The 16,783-nt window shown below is 35.7% G+C and overlaps 2 protein-coding genes and 1 long non-coding RNA gene across 3 annotated transcripts; 2 read left to right on the top strand and 1 right to left on the bottom strand.

Annotated features, from left to right (window-relative positions):
* Positions 1–5,075: 5,075 nt before the first annotated feature.
* On the top strand, positions 5,076–7,012 carry LOC116176706. The gene is made up of 2 exons (XR_004146494.1): positions 5,076–5,174; positions 6,065–7,012. It is a non-coding gene; the product is annotated as an uncharacterized LOC116176706 (long non-coding RNA).
* A 3,630-nt stretch (positions 7,013–10,642) lies between these two features.
* Positions 10,643–12,682, top strand: LOC116177418 (zinc finger protein 425-like). Its single transcript, XM_031496390.1, has 2 exons — positions 10,643–10,687; positions 10,740–12,682. The coding sequence occupies exons 1-2, from the start codon at positions 10,675–10,677 to the stop codon at positions 12,512–12,514; spliced, it is 1,788 nt and encodes a 595-aa protein (XP_031352250.1). The 5' UTR covers positions 10,643–10,674; the 3' UTR covers positions 12,515–12,682.
* Positions 12,683–15,405: 2,723 nt separating this feature from the next.
* Positions 15,406–16,680, bottom strand: LOC116175736 (gastrula zinc finger protein XlCGF42.1-like). Its single transcript, XM_031494005.1, has 2 exons — positions 16,034–16,680; positions 15,406–15,984 (listed from the first exon to the last, which is right to left on the bottom strand). The coding sequence occupies exons 1-2, from the start codon at positions 16,491–16,493 to the stop codon at positions 15,539–15,541; spliced, it is 906 nt and encodes a 301-aa protein (XP_031349865.1). The 5' UTR covers positions 16,494–16,680; the 3' UTR covers positions 15,406–15,538.
* Between the last annotated feature and the right edge of the window lie 103 nt (positions 16,681–16,783).

Genomic DNA, 16,783 nt, shown 5'->3' on the forward strand with positions numbered 1-16,783 from the left:
CCGTTAGATACCGTTAGTTAATTTGTACTTCCGTTCCCGCTTTGGGAAATGGATACCGATTCCGTGTGCCTTAATTCTGTCTTAGATTATTCGCCAATGACTGACCGCACGCGCCCTAGAGTTTTCTGTTTTCTCCGGCTGATTACGCCTGATTAGCAACGGCCCTTCAACAGGAGCAAAGATTGATAATCTCCTAGTGGTGGTCGAGATAAACCGAAGCCGAAACCGTCCTGACGACTACCGAAGATTCTTAAAGTATTTCAAATTACCTGCAATTGGTGCAAGACTTCCTTATTTATTCCACAAATCTCATCAACAAGGCATTTATATACTTTGATCATCTGCATTTGCACCCCATTTTGTATATAGCACAAACATTTGAGCTCATTGCAATACTGTCGCTAATGTGCGACACCCAAGTCAGCTTACTGTCCATTGTCATGCTCAGAAACCTAATGAAATCCACACAGGGAGTAGGAGAGGGGTCGTGATGTGGTGCCTACATAGCTGGAGGCATTTTGTTTTGGTGACTGATTAAAAATGGGTTGCATTTTTCTTGAGATTTCAAATATACACAAGTCATCAACATACTGGCAACACTTTCCGTCTGTGCCTACGCTATTAACGAGGCTACGTTAAATTAGAGCACAGCTTGTGGTTTATCTTCCACTAAATTACTAATTACGAAAAAGGAGTTTGGAAGTGGATTTTAAATCGCAAAAATAATCGTATCGCCGGGTTAGTAACCTCATTTCGAAGCGAATTGTGTAGTAAACAAAACCCGTGTTAAGCGGTAGACATTAAATTGCATTTAAGCATTTTGGGGAAGCGGAACAGAAATATTGCAGTGGCAGTTTCACTTTTTATTGGTCTGCATAAACAATAGCCCGATTCGCGTTTTCGGAAACCTGTCGCGAGTTTGAATGTGTCCAAGGTAAATGCGAGTTTCATTATTTTAGTAAATTTCTATTCCACCGAAGCCGAAACCGTCCTGCCGACTACCGAAGATTCAAAGTATTTCAAATTACCTGCAATTGGTGCAAGACTTCCTTATTTATTCCAAAAGCGATCCTGTTTTCAATTTCAAGCTACAAAGTCAAAAATACCATCAATGAAATTAACGAGGCTAATTACTTAGATGAACAGATGTATATTGCTTCATAATTATAATTACCAAAAAGGAACTTGGAATTTTTCTTTAGTCTTCTGATACTTGATCACGAGATGGGGGCTGTATTTTAGAGTAGTCAGCAGTAGTGAATTTTTATTATTCAGATCAATATTTTCAATTAAGGAAAATGCAAAGGCGATGGGAGCGGGTCAGTCAAGTGAAATCAAGCCAAGTTTTGATTTTAAGGATAAATTGGCCCCACTTCCGCAATTGACAATTTACTGGTTGCATCAAAAGTGTTTATTTGCTATTTTAATGGCCATTTCGATTACCCTAATTTCCGTGTAGCGTAGAATCTGAAGTCTGATTAAGATCAATTGTTTCAGAAGTTGAAAAATGAAGATAGACTACGAAGATATAATGAACTACACCAGCGTAAATAGCGAGACAGAACCTACAACCGGACTCGAAGACTCATGGATGGATCGCATCGCACTAGACCACCTAATACTATTTGCATTATCTACTGCAGCCTTCTTCGCCGACCTGGCAATTATCTTGACCATGTTGTGTTTTAAGCAGATGCGAACCGCGCCAAATATGTTTATTGTTAGCTGGGCAATTTTGGATATTTATGCCGTGCTGACACCTGTCGGTTACAGATTAGTATCAATATTGAGTGACACGAACGCATGCTTTCTATTACAAATGAGTTTTATATTACGTTTTCTGATAATTGCGTCCGTTTTCATAATTTTTGGATCTTGGTGTATTATGGCCTACTTTTCGAAATTTTCAAAATGGATTGGAGTTTACTACAAGGTCATGATGGCAATAATTTGGGGAATTCTCTTAATTTTCCTTATAATTCTAAGTACAGGTTGTCTAGATCCCGAATTCGATGAGAACGCCGAAAAGGGATGCTCTGTAATGCTAGCGCCATTGTTAATTTTTATTATCACTGTACACTTTGTCAATGTTTTGAAAAAGCGCAGAGGGCAGTCACTCGAGCACTCACAATTGTCCTTAACTTTGTGCACCGCATTTATGGTTTGCAATGCTTTAGGAGTAGCTACTTCCATAACAATGCCATTATTGGGCCTAGAAAATCCTCCATTTAACATGATTCCGGCGAGTTTCGTCTTCTGCAATTCCGTTGTAACTTTCAGTGTGTTATTTTACTATGATAAACCCTTTCAGTTGCATGCTCGAAAAATCCTTCAACGTAAATGTCGAGAAATTGAACGCTCACACGTGGAGGGCGAACGTATAGAGCGAGGACAGTCTCCTGAAGTTTCATTTCATTGCCCAACTGAAGAATTGCGAACAAATAAGTAAACTGTGTTGTGGATGATCGAATTAAAAGTTTTTACAAATTATATTTCACATTTTACAGTTTAATGATAGTAGGTTAATGAAGTAAAGGATACTAATGTAACATTGGAAGTTTGCGAGATAATTGTAACTACTAATCTATTAGGTTAGAGAATAATAATTGTATCAACATTAATCTTTTATGTGGACAAAAAAATAATAACCAGTTGGTTGTTACAACATTGAGGGCATTATCGCCTCAAAAAATTGAATTTTAAGTATTTGCTTCATTGAATTAACCCGTTGTCCTTATCTACATGACATTTCTTTTCTAGTATAAAACTTGGCAATTTTTTCAGTGTGTTATTTTACTATGATAAACCCTTTCAGTTGCATGCTCGAAAAATCCTTCAACGTAAATGTCGAGAAATTGAACGCTCACACGTGGAGGGCGAACGTATAGAGCGAGGACAGTCTCCTGAAGTTTCATTTCATTGCCCAACTGAAGAATTGCGAACAAATAAGTAAACTGTGTTGTGGATGATCGAATTAAAAGTTTTTACAAATTATATTTCACATTTTACAGTTTAATGATAGTAGGTTAATGAAGTAAAGGATACTAATGTAACATTGGAAGTTTGCGAGATAATTGTAACTACTAATCTATTAGGTTAGAGAATAATAATTGTATCAACATTAATCTTTTATGTGGACAAAAAAATAAAATTGGTAACAAGTAATTGTAATTTTTAGACCCTTCTAGGTTTTTGTATAACATCACGAACATAAAATGTAGGTACTGTTAATTTATTCTTATTTGGTAATATTTCTGAACGATTTTCGAAAGTCAAGCTCAAATCAAATAGGGGAAATTGGCTGTCAAGTCAAACCCAGTATTTAACTTAAAATGCGATTATCTAAAACAACTTGGATATAGATCTCAATTGGCACTAATCAGAAAGGGTAAATGGTAAAATAATAAAGCAGTGGTATAGATAAATAACCAAATAAAGAAGCTTTCTTGTGATTTATCATTTAAAAAATCTGTTTTTGAAGTTCATATTTATCTGGACCACAAAATAAATATTTCAGAAACCTCGATTCCCTTAAAAAGGCTAGGGCTCGAGCTAAATGTACATTAGGCACAAATGAGTTTGCTGATGATATTTAAGGGATGATATAATCAGAAGACTAAAGTAAAATAAACACAAATTCGCTCAGCTGCAGTTTTTTTTATTTCGCTTGAATTCCAAAGATCATTTGTAGTTGAAATTGAAAAATGTCCTTTAGTTTTAGTCTTTACGGCCAATTACCAAAGCTACAAATAAAAGCAATGAGGTTCAAACACAAAGAATCAGGGCTGTAACTTTTGATCTAGTAGCCCAATCTTGGAACTGTTGAAATTATGGAATCTACAGGCCATATTCTATAAGAAAATGTTTTTTCCGGTCGATCTGAGACAATTTTCTTATTAATTTTGGTGCGTAGAATTCAAATCGAATCATACTTTTTCGATTAGACTTCTCAATCAAAGGTTATGGACTAAAAACCAATCGAAAGATAATTCAAAAAAAGGGCTGTAACTTTTGATCTAGTAGCCCAATCTTGGAACTGTTTGAAATTATGGAATCTACAGGCCATATTCTATAAGAAAATGTTTTTTCCGGTCGATCTGAGACAATTTTTTTTGGAGCCTCAAAAAAAGGCAGTGTATAACCTTCCTTTTTTACCAAAAATCGACTACACCAAAATTTCTCGGGAAAACACTTTTTCTTATTAATGTTGGTGCGTTGAAATTGAAAAATGTCCTTTAGTTTTAGTCTTTACGGCCAATTACCAAAGCTACAAATAAAAGCAATGAGGTTCAAACAGAAAATTCAGGGCTGTAACTTTTGATCTAGTAGCCCAATCTTGGAACTGTATGAAATTATGGAATCTACAGGCCATATTCTATAAGAAAATGTTTTTTTCCGGTCGATCTGAGACAATTTTTTTTTGGGCCTCAAAAAAAGGCAGTGTAATACCTTCCTTTTTTACCCAAAATCGACTACACCAAAATTTCTCGGGAAAACACTTTTTCTTATTAATTTTGCGTAGAATTCAAATCGAATCATACTTTTTCGATTAGACTTCTCAATCAAAGGTTATGGACTAAAAACCAATTTCGAAAGAAAATTCAAAAGGCTGTAACTTTTGATCTAGTAACCCAATCTTGGAACTGTTGAAGTTTGGGATTATGTTCAATTTACCCTCTACTTCAAAATCTATATTATGCCGATGGGCGTTCTACATTTTTTAGGGGTGAAAACTACCCCTCTTTCCAAAACCCATAAAACTACATATTAAAGCTTAATGTGAGTAAAATTTGGTTCAGATGAGTTGAGTAATGATTGTTAGATGCTTTGGAACATTATTTCAGAATATTTCAACCCTTAAAAATCAACCCTTATTGTGGTTTAATAAAAAAAAGTATTTACCCTCAAAAAAATAATCTATTATTGACGACAGTTGTTCAGTCGCATCTAAATATGGCAATTCGGGACACATGCACTTACAAGGAAAAATAAAATTGGTAACAAGTAATTGGATACTGGGCTGCGTTTGCAGATGAGCTTTAAATTAATAATTTCATCACAAGCTTAATTCATAACAGGCACCATATGCGTCATCCACACATATGTTCGCTGTTTTCATTACCAAATTGAAAGTGAAAGTGATCGCTGAGAGCTTTCCCGTGTAAAAAAAAGAGGTAGGTTCCGAAATAAATTTATAAAAATTAATCAGCATGCTTTCCCTAACATTTTTATTCGCCAATGAAAGACTTCATTCGGGGCATTCGGCATGAGCTCTGGAATCTTTGTATTTGCTTTGTTTATTAGGCCTCGTAGGTTGAGAATAGTTGGAGCATTAATAACGTAATTGTATTCGTTTGTAGGCGGAATTGATAATTGAATTTTGAGACCCTTCTAGGTTTTTGTATAACATCACGAACATAAAATGTAAGTACTGTTAATTTATTCTTATTTGGTAATATTTCTGAACGATTTTCGAAAGTCAAGCTCAAATCAAATAGGGGAAATTGGCTGTCAAGTCAACTTAAAATGCGATTGTCTAAAGCAACTTGGGTATAGATCTCAATTGGCACTAATCAGAAAGGGTAAATGGTAAAATAATAAAGCAGTAGTATAGATAAATAACCAAATAAAGAAGCTCTCTTGTAATTTATCATTAAAAAAATCTTAAAAACTAATACATTAAAACTTATGACTTCTCCTTTTCACTTTTGGAGGAAGTTGTTTTTGAAGTTCATAATCATCTGGACCACAAAATAAATATTTCAGAAACCTTGATTCCCTTAAAAAGGCTAGGGCTCGAGCTAGCAAATGTACATTAGGCACAAATGAGTTTGCTGATGATATTTAAGGGATGATATAATCAGAAGACTAAAGTAAAATATACCCAATTCGCTCAATTGCTGTTTTTTTTTTATTTCGATTGAATTCCAAAGATCATTTGTAGTGGAAATTGAAAAATGTCCTTTAGTTATAGTCTTTGCGACCAATTAATTGGGATTAAATGACTGTTAGGATTGCTTTTAGGTTTGGATGAACCATTACTAATTGGTACTGTTTGTTCCAGGCGCTAGTTGAATCAATAGACTACGAAGAGATACTGAACTTCACCAGTGCAGAAAGCATGACCGAAGCTACGAATAAAAACAGTGAGGTTCAAACACAAAGAATCATTCTATTTGTTTGCCTTACATTTGGTTTCTTGGCCGACCTGGCAATTGTCTGCACGATGTTGTGGTTCAAGAAAATGCGAACCCCACTAAATATCTTAATTGCGAACTGGGCAATTTTGGATCTTTGTGGAATACTAATGGCGCCTACCGGTTACACATTAGCGTCAATTCTGGATCACCTCACCATACCCTCGCGATTATCGTGTTTCCTACTCCAAATGGGATTAGTAATACATTTTATGACTATTATGTCCGTTTTTATCATTCTTGTTACTTGGTATCTTTTCGTATATTTTTCAAAATTTAAGAAATATGTAGGGATTTACTTCAAGTTCGTGTTAGTCATGATTTGGGGAACTGTGTTAATTTTACTAATCATTTTAATCACTCATCAGTGCTTTAATCATGACTTCGAATCGGAAATTATGAGAGGGCAATACGTAACGGTAGCTTTTTTATTAGTTTCCATTATCATTGCTCGTTTTATTAACGTTTTGAGGAAAACCGATGGACAGCCTGTCGAATGTTCACAGTTGCCATTAAGTTTGTGTACCGCATTTATTATTTGTTACACATTGTCGGTCGCTCACAAAATGCTGATATTCGTTCTTTGGACTTGGTATCCAATATTCGAACTAATTTCGCTGTGCATCCTTTACTGCAATTCTATCGTGACTTTCAATCTGCTATATTTTAAGGACAAACTCTTTAAGCTACATGTCCGGAAAATATTTCACTGCAAAGATCCAGCACCCGTGGAACAAGAGCCCTTTCCCGAAGTTTCATTTCATTGTCCAACTGAGCTGCGAACAAAATGATCATTATTAAATTACACAATAATAGTTGTTCTTATTTCATTGAAGAAAGTGGCACCCAAAACCTTTGCTATCCTTTTTTTTATGAAAAATCAGCTTCCTTTTATCAAGTATTAAAATTAATGTGTCTCAACATCAAAGGCCATTGACACAGAAACAATCAAGTACTACCCATAGATTTCTAAACTTATACTAAAGAGCTATAAGCTAAATTTTGTCATACAGAAAGCAATTCTACAGTGTGCTACGTAAATGCTATTACCGTCGATAAACAGTAATTTATCTTAAATATAATCACACAAAGGGAAACTAATCTAATCTAAACTCATATTGTATAACGTACAAACACGAATACGCACCCGTCATTAAATTAATTTGCGTCGAGTTACTTGCGGTATCAATGGGGGTGTTTAATTAAAAATTAAAATGATAATTGTGCCCTAAATTCAATATTCCATTCATAGACACCTTATTATCAATAGTTATGCTAATTGGGTTTTCGTCACCGCCGTCGCTGATTTAATTAATATCTCGCGAACAGTCGGAACTTTGAATCGAATAATCAAGCAATACCAATTAAGTCGAGCAATTGCTTGGCTATCTATGCGTTTTATCATCACGCACGATTTTAATTCTCTTCGATGTTACGAGTAATTTTGGTCGAATTGCTGTTTCATTTTCGCTGGACATGTAACCAAACGTCCATAGCTACTCTGTTGACCCACGATACCTTTGGAGCAAAGCTCATGATTTTCATTATTAGCTCCTTCCTCATTTCTCAATTCGAACCAATCATTTGGAAAATGTACGAACATCGGATTTATGGCTCAGTGGTAAGAGCATTGGGTTATAAATCCGAAGGTCGGGTGTTCGAACCTGGGTTGAGGTGAATTTTTCATCTGTGGCGGAGATGGAAATTACCTTAGGCCAGTTCCGAGCATTCTACCGGCTACTCCGAATTAGGTTTTCCTGCAGTTTTCCTAATTCGTAAGATAATACCGGAGTAGTATAGACCATCTTAAGACCTTCTGCAGAGGCACCTCTAAATAGCATTATGCGGGTCACTCTAATTGGGCGCATGCCTGTTGAGGGCCCAAAACAAGAGAGGTATAATAAAATAAAAAATAAAATAAAACAAGTTAACATAATAGAAATTGAAAGAAAATTGCAGCAATACAAGTAAAACCTCTTTGTTTCAATCAATGTAAATATGTACTCGATTTTACTCCCAGATACGATTGTGTGTTCTAAGGAACACAGCTGCAAATATGTCTCGGAATACTGAAAATTATGTTAACGAATGAAGCGGAAGTTTCAATACACTCAAGTGGAGTTGTTTGTGGCTCTATATGCTGTACGTGTTATGAAAACGGACAGTATCCAGTTTGGAGTCGAATCCTCTCTACTTTAATAAGTCAGCAAATGCTAATTCAAAATACAGATCTAGCAAATAAAGCATTGGTCCTTGGAGCCGGATTCGTGGTTTAATTGTTTTTCATTAACTCTTCGCGTACAGAAAAATTTAAATTTATAGACAACGGGTTAATAGTACCTAGTACTTTAGTATATGAAACAAGTGTCCAAGAATCAAGAAGATAAAAGTCAAGAAAACACAGTGTTGCCACGATTAGGTTAGGGTGTTTGCACTTAAATTGTTACTACAAGAGCGTTGGGGTTCAAGGTGTAAAACATTTCCGTTGCGCCACATTTGTAGTGGCAAGTTACGTACAAAAACCAATTTATTAAGCAAAGTTGTAAATCTAATTTGTTTATATGAAGTGCGAACAAAATTATGGACAAAACGGCTACCCGGAAAAAGATTAAAGATAATTAGTTCAAGCTTGTGTTGGATGTTAAAACCCTAAGTAACAAGGGTGCATTTTTGACATTTACAGTGCAGAACATCGGTAATTTATTACTGTGAATAACTCAAAGTGCAACTCATTAAATCAAAGTAAGCTTGAAGTATCTACCATCTTTCGAAATTAATGTTCAGCAAGTAACCCAATTCAACTGGTAATACAAGTAGTTCGATCGTATTGCCGAAGGCGTTCCACTATCCGATTTTCTGATTTGCGGTGTCATTTCACAAGCAAAAATCCAACTAGAAATTGGAGTTTTAAATAGGAATTTGGACAAGGTGTTTAGTTAAAAACAAATATCAAAATCCTGATATTTGATTAGGCTGGAACCATGATCATGATATAGATAGTGAAATTTGTCTTGTATTTATTAGAGGAATTACGTCAGTAGTTTCAATTACGATAATTGCAAAGAAAACTGGAGTTGGAGCGATCTAATTTCATTAATATATTTACACACGTCAATTTATTTAAGATCAACCATTAGAGCATCAGCTTTTTTGAGTTTCAGATTATAAGAGGAGAGACAGAACCAACGTTCTGCTAGGTAAAAGTAATTAAAGGTTTGCTTATTACTGAGCTAGCCGTAGTATGTATAGGTTTAATTATTTCATTGCAAAAGATTAATTGCTACAGTAAAACTTTTACCAGTGCCGTAGAGAATAAAATCTGGTTGTGAGCGGAGCTGGGCAGTATTCGATTTTGTAAATACTTTTTAGTATTCAAATCCTTTAAAGTATTTAAATACTTTGTAATTAAATACTTTTATGGAAGCAGTATTTATATTTGTAACTCAAATACTTTCACAAATATTAGTATTCGAATACTTCGCAAGGTATTTGAATACTTAACCTTTACCAAAAATCGACTACACCAAAATTTCTCGGGAAAACACCTTTTCTTATTAATTTTGGGGCGTAGAATCCAAAACGATTCGTACTTTTTCGATTAGACTTCTCAATCAAAAGTTATAGACTAGAAACCAGTTTCGAAAGAAAATTCAAAGGGTTGTAACTTTTGAACTAGTAGCTCAATCTTGGAACTGTTTGAAATTATGGATTCTAGAGGCCCCATTCTATAAGAAAATTTTTTTCCGGGTCGATCTGAGACAATTTTTTTTTCGGGCCTCAAAAAAAGGCAGTGTATAACCTTCCTTTTTTACCAAAAATTGACTACACCAAAATTTCTCGGGAAAACACTTTTTCTTATTAATTTTGGTGCGTAGAATCCAAAACAATTCGTACTTTTTCGATTAGACTTCTCAATCAAAAGTTATAGACCAATTTCGAAAGAAAATTCAAAGGGCTGTAACTTTTGAACTAGTAGCCCAATCTTGGAACTGTTTGAAATTATGGATTCTACAGGCCACATTCTATAAGAAAATTTTTTTCCGGGTCGATCTGGACAATTTTTTTTTCGGGGCTCAAAAAAGGCAGTGTATAACCTTCCTTTTTTACCAAAAATCGACTGCACCAAAATTTCTCGGGAAAACACTTTTTCTTATTAATTTTGGTGCGTAGAATCCAAAACAATTCGTACTTTTTCGATCAGACTTCTCAATCAAAAGTTATAGACTAGAAAACAATTTCGAAAGAAAATTCAAAGGGCTGTAACTTTTGAACTAGTAGCCCAATCTTGGAACTGTTTGAAATTATGGATTCTACAGGCCACATTCTATAAGAACATTTGGAAAAACAAATCTGTACCAATTTTTTCTGAATGATCCCGGTACGGTTGCAAAAGTAGTTCAAATGCACTAAATTAGTTCGTTTGTTATTTGTTGTTGTGGCTTATCCCGGGGCGTTTTCTGTTTTTAACTTTTATTTAATGTTTTTAGCCAGTAAGTGTTAGTTACCGATGGAATTAAAGTTTAACGAAGGAAATGCTTCCAGAACGCGTAGGTTTCCTTTCTGGCGAAGTTGATATTTTAATCGAAAGTGTTACTCCGGAGTATGAAACCGAATTGACTTTATTTCTCTCGAAACAAGTTTTACTCACCAACGAAGTACCAAAGAATGTTCTCGATGGCAATACAAACCTTGCACTGCTTACGCAGAGCTTGCAGAAGTCATCCAGCACGGCTCAATCTGAAAAGGCTACTCAAGGTTTGCTCGCTGCTAAGAAGGAATTAAAAAGACTGAGAAAATTTGTATGCTCACAATGCGGTTACGTTACCAGACTGAGAAGCGGGTACCTCGATCATGTGAAGCAATGTGATTTATCACAAAATTTCCAATGTGAACATTGTGATTTTAGAGCCAAGTCCAAATCCGGTTTGTTTATTCACATAAACGGATGCCATAGTTTGTGCCAATATAAATGTGACCTGTGTGATTTTACAACAAAGTGGAAAACTAGTCTACAACCTCATTTCTGCAAGTTGCACGCTTCGGAAAAACCATCATTTACTACTGAACGACGTGGTGGAACAGTACAATTGGACACCCAGAGCTTAGGAAAATTTGTCTGTTCGCCGTGTGGCTATGCTACCAATTTGAAGCGCTCGTATTTCGACCACATAAAACATTGCGATTTATTGAAAATATTCCAATGCAAATTTTGCAAGTACAAATGCAGATCAAAACCTAGCCTGATGGTTCACATAAACGGTCGTCACAAATTGTGTCAGTTTAGTTGTAAAGTATGTGATTTTACAACAAGCTGGAAGAATAGTTTAAGAGAACATTTCATTAGAAAACATGGTACACATAAGTATGTGTATGATATAGTAAAAGGGGCACAATTATCAAGTGGAAGACTCAATTTGAAAAGATCTGCGATAAAACCCAACAACCATCGTCCATTTCAGTGTGCACAGTGCAATTATAGCACCAAGTCAAAGTATTACTTACGTACCCACATGCACACTTCGCACGGTGCACATCAATATGAATGTGACCTGTGTCCTTTTACAACAAAATGGAAAAGTAGCATTCGACTGCACATTAACAGCAGCCATGGTGCTAATGCAGTGCCGAGGGTTACTAGTCGTATTAGATTAGCAAACAAGGACCGCAATGAACAGTTTTATTGTGCACATTGCAATTATAAAACAGTGTTAAAGACATCCTTATCAATTCACGTACATGGCCGTCATGGTTTGAATCACTACAGATGTGAGCAATGTAACTTTACCACAAAATGGAAAAGTAGTCTTAAGTCGCATTTAAGTAAAGTGCACGGTATAACAAAAAGAGACGATACTCAGTTAATAAAATGTGAACTTTGTGACTTTAAATCTGGATCAACGGCTGCTCTTTTGAAGCATATAAGTAGATACCATCATTTGAGGAAGTATGCCTGTAAACAGTGTAAGTTTACAACAAACTGGAAGAGCAGTTTAAATGAGCATGCAAGGAGAAGGCATGGCACCCTGAAGCCCTCATTTACCTACAAAGTAACAGAGGAAAATATTGATACAGTCGTGAGCAAGAAACAAACGGAATTTCAATGTGCACATTGCGAATATAAAAGTAAACATAGAGGCTGTCTAGTAACTCATTTGAATGGTCGTCACAGTCTACGTCGACATAAATGTGAGCTGTGCACTTTTGAGACAAGGTGGGAAAACAGCTTAAAAGAGCATACACGTAGAGTGCACAGCGAAAAAAAGGCGCGCGTACGTCCTAAAGCTAATTTAGTGAGACATTTCAACAGCAAACATTAGAAGACTGTTTTCGTAAAGGGGGCCCTTTTTGTCACAACATGGATGCGTACTTTTGTGGCACATAAACAAAAATATTGAAGAAAACAAAATGCAATTTGACTTTGGTATTGAAAGGGAGACTCTTCTCTTATTGAGATGTGCAATATTTACGTTATACTTTATAGTTTATATTAAACATTTTCTATTTTGTTTATTTTTTGTATGGCAGCTTTATTGTTTTGGAGTTTTGAGTAACACCTGTTGGTCCTTTTTTGTTCTTTATACACAATATTCTGTTACGAACTTTTCATCTTACAGGAAAACCACTTGAAAAGAAGTATCCTGTATCTATTTAACTACTGTTCGTTCGTTTTCACTTGATCCTGCATAAGTAATTTATGCGCTGAGAGGAAAGGATTTAGCATTCGCTCCGTAGATTCTGTAAAAGTAATAATTTTGCGCAGCTACAATGTGACTGAGGGAAACCCTCCCAGCCACGGCAGCATTCGAACCCACAGCCTCTCCCATTCCATTCGCAAACATTATCACAATGTTATTAGACTCAATAAGGGCTCATGAAGGATTGTGTAAAGAAAACGTGGGTAACATTTGCACCTAATAATCGTTTATTATGTAATAAAATTTGTAGGTAGTTGATACGCAAATCTAATTAGTAAAGGCGTCGCAATGTCTTAGTAGTAGACATGTACATAGTTAGGAACTTAAATAGGTGCAGTTAGAGCGCAGCTACCTATTACATTATAATTAACCTCGATCTTACTACTTCATTACAGTTATTAGACTTTTAAATGAAAATGCATATGGGAAAACTTTTCACATTACCATCATGGCTAGTGCTATCATATGGTAGAATTTCAGAGTCTCAGCAGTTAGTGACGTGTCTGTTTATTGTTAACTTTAAGAAAATGCACAATTTCTTAACATAAGAAGTATTATACAATCCTAAACGTATATCCAATAGTCTAAGTTTAACAACCAGCAAATATTACAGCTCAAATCAAAATAAACAATACTGTCCATTTTCTACGGAAGCGTACAAGGAAAATACTGGTTATATTTATATTAATTTTTTAGACAGTTTTTTCTTAAAGATATACGCACAACCCTTTTATTTGATATACAGTGACATTCATGTAAAAGTAGACATAGGTTTTTCCTGTAGGAATTCCCTATGTCTACTTTTACATGATAAAAAGTCTCCTGAAAGACGCCTAGTTTTATGCAACCAAAGTAACTACTATGCGATCAAAAATATTGCTGTCGAGTCGCCTTTGAAATTTTTGTTTAATTGGAAAATCGTATTTAACTTTAACTTCCAAAGGCGACTCGACAGCAACTCATTTTTGATCGCCCGTTACCTACAACAAATGACTTCCCTATTCTAATTTCGGTTCGTGTGCGATGTACTCAACTGAAGAAAAAGTTGATTATTTCCAATTGGTATAGTGCCGATAACAGTTAAATGAGCTTAAGATATTTATTTCCTGTGAAGCTCAAGTATAAATTCAATGGCTAAAGCAACAATATATTGAAATTAATATGACAGCCAGATCCTTATTTGTTTCAAGAAGTTATTTTGGTTGCATAAAACTAGGCGTCTTTAAGGAGATTTTTTATCATGTAAAAGTAGACATATGAAATTCCTATAGGAAATCCCTATGTCTACTTCTACATGAATATCACTGTAGATCAATTAATTACAGTAGGTACCTCGTAAACAGATTGCCCTGCTAACGAATGCAGGTGATACAATAACGATGTAGGACACATTACGTATAATACATAGACAATGAAGTAGAAGATTACTAATTGAGTGAATGGCAGAGGTACTGAGGTGGGGCACTCTCAAATTCTGAAAGATGCAATTGCATACTAATATCAGAAGGGCGATAGAACTCACATTCAAATTAGGGAAAAACTATCTCATCTTTCTTGATGAGAATGTGGCATTCTAACTAGACATATTCATCTTCACTGATGGATATAAAACAATGGAAGGAACAGCCACTGGTATTTGCTCCGAAGAACTGAACTTCCATATCGCCCAGGTAGGACTAACACATAATGAAAGAAAACGTCTATGCATAACATAAAGAACAAAATTAACAGAATCTCCTTTGGCAAGCACTCCCCCCACCCCCTATGCCCTTCCAGCATCCAGTTCCAGTTAAAAAAATGCGCTTTATCTGCACAAGACCTGTGCACAATTTATACTTATGATTGGTATCGGGTGCCTTACTTACATTGGATACAATAAACAAAACAAAATCTCCATGAATTCATGGCCTACTATTAAATAAGGTTTTTATTGATTTTCATTGCTAAAATTAAAACAAGTTGAGACCATTCATTAGAGTACCATGACGGATAAATCTAGTTCTATATCATTTCGTTCAAACGTTCTGTAAAAAACGCAAACTTTACAAGCTTTGTTTTGGGTATTGTTTAAAGTATTTAAACAATGTTTTGGGTCAATAAATAAAATAAATCGGAAAATAAGCCTTTAAAATCGCCTACGTTGATAGGTGTCAGTTGCATTACCAATAATAGCCTTTATTTCTCACACACACCTTGTATATAAAATATGCCATGAAGAGAACAAAAACAAAAATTTCCAAAGATGCCGAGAAATCTCATGGTGCCAATTCAAATTGGTAGTCAGTCACCTTGGTCAATTCATTTAATGCGAGTTTTTAACCCAAATATGCTACAGGTACCATGAGAACTATTAGAGTCCATTTGCTTCGTTTTACTCTAAAATCGAGACCAAATTATTGCACAACTTCCAAAAAATTAATATTTAAGCCCTAAGGCGAGCCAAAATTAAAATACTGTTAAAGAAAAAATGCCAATTTTGTATAGCTGTACGTATCTGGAGAGTTAAAAAATTGGGGTTGTACGAAAGGCTTGCCTTTTTTGGGTCTAAAATAAACAACTTTTATTTCTATTAATAAGAACAAAATTCTAGTAACTCAACAAACTCCTCAAATCAATATACCATCATAATGAACAAAAGTGGACAATTTATATTAATTCTTCATTAACAGTGGAGCGCTCCTTTTTCAGCTTCGATACATTTGCATCGCTATGTTTAACAATATGTGCACACAAATCATCTCTATCGGTTAACGAGGTGCTGCACAAGGAACAGGCATAAACACTGTGAGCTGTCGCCCAATTTGCGACATGCACCCATCTGACATGTTCGCGAAGTACCACCTTCTGATTGAATGCCCGCGAGCACAATGGGCATTTGTACGGTCTCTCGCCTGTATGTATGCGTTCGTGCTTTCGTAATGTGGCCCCGTCGCGAAAAGCCTTCTGGCAAAACTTGCACTTGAAAGGCCTTTGGTCACCGTGCTTTCGTTTGTGTATTAAGTAACCCTGTCTACTGGTAAAAGTCTTGTTGCAATCGACGCACTTGTGAGACCCCGTCGAGGTGTGCTGCATACGATTGTGCGCCCATAAACCTGGAATTCGTGTTTAATTGTGGTATACACCAAACGGATAAGTACAAACCTTGACGGCTAGAAAAACACTTTCCACATTCACAACACAAGAAAGCAGTCGTCGATTGATGTGATGACAGTCTGTGGTCTTCGAGCTCCGCTTGCAACTCAAAACAGTTTGCGCATGTTTCGCACGTAAATGGATTCTTGCGATGCAACCACTTGTGTCGAATTAACTTACTCTTTGTCCGAAAGGTTTTCTTGCATTTCGAACAGCTTATCTTGCGTTTCTTACAGTCGTCATCATCATCCTTCTTCTGCATGTGCAGTTTTAAATGTGATAAAAGTGCAGAATGTCTCGAGAACGATTTGGAACAGGTAGTACACGTTTTTGGCTTTATTTTGTCTAAATCATCGTCTGTGGAGGTTTCAATAATCAACTCTTGAGCTACATTCTTCAAATCGTCAGGTTGTATCATGTAATCGTCCCAAATGTTACAGAGAACTGGTAGGACACAGTCGTCCATCATTAGTAAATGGAAATCTGGTTGTCTTTTTGTATTAACCAAAGGGGGGGCTTCGACTGCTACACTTTCACCCCCATTTGCCGAAGACTTACCTAATGCGTTAATATTTCAAAACCAAAACAAAAACGCTGCAAATTTTTCTTAGGTTATGTTTCTATTAAATTTTAAATCACAACATACAGGGCTACGAGTAAATTTTGTTTTCACTCGTAGATACAGGGACTTCCTCAAAGTAAGAAATTTTCCTTGACGTTTTAAGACAGACATATGTCGATGGTTTAAGGCCACAGAAA

Source organism: Photinus pyralis, unplaced genomic scaffold (assembly GCF_008802855.1).
Source record: "Photinus pyralis isolate 1611_PpyrPB1 unplaced genomic scaffold, Ppyr1.3 Ppyr1.4_LG7, whole genome shotgun sequence".
In the NCBI taxonomy this organism is placed as follows: Eukaryota; Metazoa; Arthropoda; class Insecta; order Coleoptera; family Lampyridae; genus Photinus; species Photinus pyralis.

Coding starts and splice junctions, on each gene's coding strand:
- LOC116175736 (XM_031494005.1), bottom strand. CDS start 16,493: ATGATGGACGACTGTGTCCTACCAGTTCTCTGTAACATTTGGGACGAT. Junction 15,985..16,033: donor GTGTTTTTCTAGCCGTCAAG/GTTTGTACTTAT, acceptor CACGAATTCCAG/GTTTATGGGCGCACAATCGT.